Raw genomic sequence first — 4,571 nt, forward strand, 5'->3', positions numbered from 1 at the left:
TAAAAATAATTTTTCCCCAAAAGAGAGTTTTAAAGCATCTTCTATCAGGACTGCAATAGCTGCAAGATTTCGAAGGCAGGAAGGCCAGCCTCGGGCAGTTGGTTCACACCTCTTGGATAAGCAAGCTATAGGCTGGGGCTCAGGTCCCAGTCTTTGGGTTAACATTCCCAAGGCTCTTCCTTCTTTTTCGTGGACGTAAAGTTGGAATGCTTTTTCTAGCTCTGGGAACCTCAAGGTGGGTGCTCGAGTTAAGGCTTGTTTTAGTGTACCCTCTGCCTTCTTTTGAGGAGTTCCCCATATCAGTGGGATTGAATCATCCTGTCCCTTCAAGCTTTCATATAAGGGCTAGGCAATTAGACCATAGTTGGGTATCCAGATTCTACAATACCCAGTTAGCCCCAGGAAAGCTCACAGTTGTTTACGAGTTGTTGGGGAGGGCAACTGGAGGATTCCCTATACTCGATCAGAGGACAGCCATGTGTAATCTGAACTCCCAGCTAAGTGACCTTTGTCTCAATCATCTGTGCCTTAGCACAGGAGACTTTATATTCCCTCTCTGCCAAAAAGTTTAGATCCTGAATTGCATGTTGGGCATTTTTCTCGTCTGGAGAACAGATTAGTAGGTTATCTACATATTGTAGTATTTTCCCATTAGATCCCAGGTCCAGATCTAGGAGATACCAGCTAAGAGCCTGCCCAGACAGGTAGGGGCTGTCTCTGAACCCCTGAGGTAATACTGTCCAAGTCATCTGTTGGTGTTTTTCTCCTGGAGATTCCCACTCGAAGGTAAAAAGATACTGGGATTCTTTAGGCAGTGGTATGCAAAAGAATTCATCCTTGAGATGCAAGACTGTAAATGACTTGGCACTGGGTGGGATTTCTCCCAAGATTACATCGGGATTGGGTACTGTGGGAAGGAGAGGGACTATAGCTTCATTTATGATCTGGAGATCTTAAACCATTTGCCAGGTCCCATCTTTTTTCTTTACAGGGAGGATTGGGGTGTTACATGGCTAATTGGTGAGGACCAATAGCCCACAGGCAAGGAATTTATTTATTTTAGAGGCTGTAGTCCTCGAGCTTCTCTTCTGAGAGGGTATTGTTTCTGGTTTGGAAACCAGTGGGATCTTGGAGGACAGTGATGACCAGTTCAGCTTTGTGGGCTTATACAGGAGTCCCCTGGTCCCACACCTTGTGGTTAATTTTGTCCTCCCATAGTTTTTGGTCTCTCCCTGTTGGAGAGGGTGTAACAGGTTCCTCAGTAGTAACCAGGAGCTGTAGGGCTCTAGGGGCTGAAAAGCTTCCCATCACAAGGGTGGTCCCCAGTTTAGTGAGTATATCTCTTCCCAATAAGGGGTTAGGACACAGGGACCACCAGAAACTGGTGGGAAAATATTTGTTCACCCCAGCAACAAAGAAGTGCTCGGGTGAATCTTTTTGTAATTGTTTTTCCTATAGCACCCAAAATGGTACAGGTTTGGGAGGAGAAGGCTCTGGAGTAGGAGGTCAGGACAGAGTAGGTAGCCCCTGTGTCAACCAAGAGATTCTTGGACCTACCTGCCAATCCAGTTGCACCCTTGGCTCCAGCCCTGTGATGGTTATCTGTGACAGGCAGGCTGGCTGGAGTGGGCCGCTTCAGTCCTGTTGAACTGTAGAGGGAAGGCTTGGCACTTGACCTTGAGGCTTTTGGGTCCTGAGGGCAGTGTGCCGCCCAGTGTCCCAATTGATGGCATTTGTAGCAAGCCATTTTAGGAGACTTGTCAAGATTTGGACACTCTTTGGCCCAGTGTCCCGCCTGTCTACAGATTAGGCATTTGCCTCGTGCCTTGTCCTTTAAGGACTCAGAGTTTGCCATAGGGCTTCCCTGGAGGGCAGCCAGAATCTGGGCATGCCTTGTCTCTTTGCTTTTCTCCGTTTCCTGGGCCTTGGCCTCTCTCTCTTGTTGTTCTCTGTTATAAAAGCTAGAGTCTGGTGGCTGGAGTCTGGACCATCTCATCTAAAGAGGCAGCAGAGTCCTGCTGCTGTAGCTGTTGTAACTTTATCCTGATGTCTGATCCACACTGGGATAGGAATTTGTCCTTTAATATCACCTGTTCCTCTTAAGTGTCTCAGTCCAGATTGGTAAGTGGAGTTCTTGTTGGGCTCCTGAGTTATTGCTGACCCCCAGGCATAGCTGATTACTTTTTGCTGGGCTGCTTTTAGTCCTGCCTTTACACAGATCAGAAAATGATCCTTTTCCCAGATGTGCTCAGGGTCGTTATAATTCCAATTAGGATCTGAAGAAGGAACCACAGTTTCCCCCACCAGGTATTTTCGCTTGACATGTGAAGCCCCATAGCATACCTTTGGGCTTCCTTTAAGACCCTAGCATACTCAGGGTCAGATAAAGTTTGACTAAATATGACCATTGATGTCCTTCCACATCAAGTCAAAGGCCAAAGTAATGTGTTGGAATGTATCACATTCCAATATATCTATATATTTGCTGGGTCATCTGTATAGCTTCCCAGGTCTTGTTTGATCTGTCTTAGTTTTAAGAGGGAGAAGGGCTTATGGACCTGGACTGGTCCAAATTCTCTAGTTTCAACTAAGGGACCTACTCAAGTTGGCTTTTGTCGAGGGGGTGCTCCCGGATGTGGGGGCACGTTTGGATAGAAGGAAGGAGCACCAGGCAACTTGGGAGCCATGGGAGGTGAGCCTTCACAGGGGGCTTCCTTCTCTTGGTTGTCTGTGCCTAACACCATTTGCCTGGTAGGCTCACTTTTAGGCCATACAACAATCCCATACTTAACACAGAGTTCCTTCATATCTCTTGGAAGAAAATTTGGGCATAGGGGATCTCTGTCCATGTCCCTTATCTTTTGCAGAATAAGTCTAGCTGGAGGATGGTGTTGTAATTTAACTCCCATCCTCAGGCCAGTGTTCCTTGTCCCCTAGAGGATACCATGGCCACTCAGTGGCACAAAAGAATTTTAAGCAACTTCTCCTTAGAGTTTGAGAATTGAAATAGATTCCAGTTATCAAGAATGCATCTCAAGGGCATCTGTCAGGAAATGGATTGGTTATTTTCCATCTGAAAGACAGTGATGACAGAGAAAGGAAAAGAAAAAAAAAAAAGCCAATAGTCCTCCTTCTATTTTTATGGGTGGACTTCCTTAGGGGTGAGTTTTTCTGAAACCTATCCTACTCAGTATTGTTGCAACCTGAAAGCCGGGTGTCCCCAGGTCAGGGTGCAGATCCCCTGCAGGCTGAGTCATGACAGTCTCCTGGAGATCAAATTCCTGGGCAGATCGAGGCAGGTTGGCCTCCTGAGAATTGGGTCCTTTGGCATTGGTCAAGGCATGTCGACCTTCTGGGACCCCTGAACTGGTGGATCTCCAAGCAGGTTGAGGCATGACAGCCTCCCAAGGACCAAATCCCTAGGCAGGTCGAGGTAGGTCAACCTCGTGGGACCCCTAGCTGGGGTTGGGCGTCCCCAAGGTCTCCAGCCTGACCAGTGCTGGGTAGGATTAAGGGGTTGTAATCTTAACTCATTGCTGGTTTGTCCACTGCAGATGGGAATAGATATCATGATGTAAAGCAATCCAAGCCTGTGCCCTGAGACTGGAAACCTGGTGAAACAACCATCAGCCTTATCCTCTTATTGCTCTGAGGGAATGTAAGTCACTGGTTTCTTCCCTTAGTCCTCCATAAGAGCAGTTTAGGGTATTTCCAATGGTAAATATTTCAGTGTCATAGACGCACTTTAGGTAATAACAGAAGTAATGACAAAGGAGTGAGTTATCTTGGCCTGTTAGGGGCATTCAGTTCAGTTCAGTCTTTCAGTCATCTCCAGCTCTTTGCAACCCCATGAACCACAGCACGCCAGGCCTCTCTGTCCATCACCAACTCCCAGAGTCACCCAAACCCATGTCCATCGAGTCGGTGATGCCATCCAACCATCTTATCCTCTGTCATCCCCTTCTCCTCCTGCCCTCAATCTTTCCCAGCATCAGGGTCTTTTCAAATGAGTCAGCTCTTTGTATCAGGTGGCCAAACTATTGGAGTTTCAGCTTCAACATCAGTCCTACCAATAAACACCTAGGACTGATCTTCTTTAGGATGGACTGGATGGATCTCCTTGCAGTCCAAGGGACTCTCAAGAGCCTTCTCCAACACCACAGTTCAAAAGCATCAATTCTTCGGCACTCAGCTTTCTTCACAGTCCAACTCTCACATCCATACATGACCACTGGAAAAACCATAGCCTTGACTAGACGGACCTTTGTTGACAAAGTAATGTTTCTGCTTTTTAATATGCTGTCTAGGTTGGTCATAACTTTCCTTCCAAGGAGTAAGCGTCTTTTAATTTCATGGCTGCCGTCACCATCTGTAGTGATGTTGGAGCCCAAGAATATAGTCTCCTACTGTATCCACTATTTCCCCATCTATTTGCCATGAAGTGATGGGACCAGATGCCATGATCTTAGTTTTCTGAATGTTGAGCTTTAAGCCAACTTTTTCACTCTCCTCTTTCACTTTCATCAAGAGGCTCTTTACTTCTGCACTTTCTGCCATAAGTGCTGTGTCAT

At 46.7% G+C, this 4,571-nt stretch overlaps 1 protein-coding gene across 2 annotated transcripts in view; it reads left to right on the top strand.

Moving 5' to 3' along the window:
- SLC30A6 (solute carrier family 30 (zinc transporter), member 6) overlaps positions 1 to 4,571 on the top strand; it is a 48,605-nt gene that overhangs the window by 35,451 nt on the left and 8,583 nt on the right. The window contains exon 14 of one of the 2 annotated variants that reach the window (XM_010829816.1): positions 3,555 to 3,866. The exons of the other annotated variant lie outside the window; for it this stretch is intronic. Within the exon in view, the coding sequence (XP_010828118.1) occupies positions 3,555 to 3,578 (24 nt within the window). The 3' untranslated portion in view covers positions 3,579 to 3,866. Of the gene's footprint in view, positions 1 to 3,554; positions 3,867 to 4,571 lie in introns of those variants that run through there. 2 annotated transcript variants of the gene reach the window in all.

This window comes from Bison bison, unplaced genomic scaffold (genome assembly GCF_000754665.1).
Source record: "Bison bison bison isolate TAMUID 2011002044 unplaced genomic scaffold, Bison_UMD1.0 scf7180017864508, whole genome shotgun sequence".
Classification (NCBI taxonomy): domain Eukaryota; kingdom Metazoa; phylum Chordata; class Mammalia; order Artiodactyla; family Bovidae; genus Bison; species Bison bison.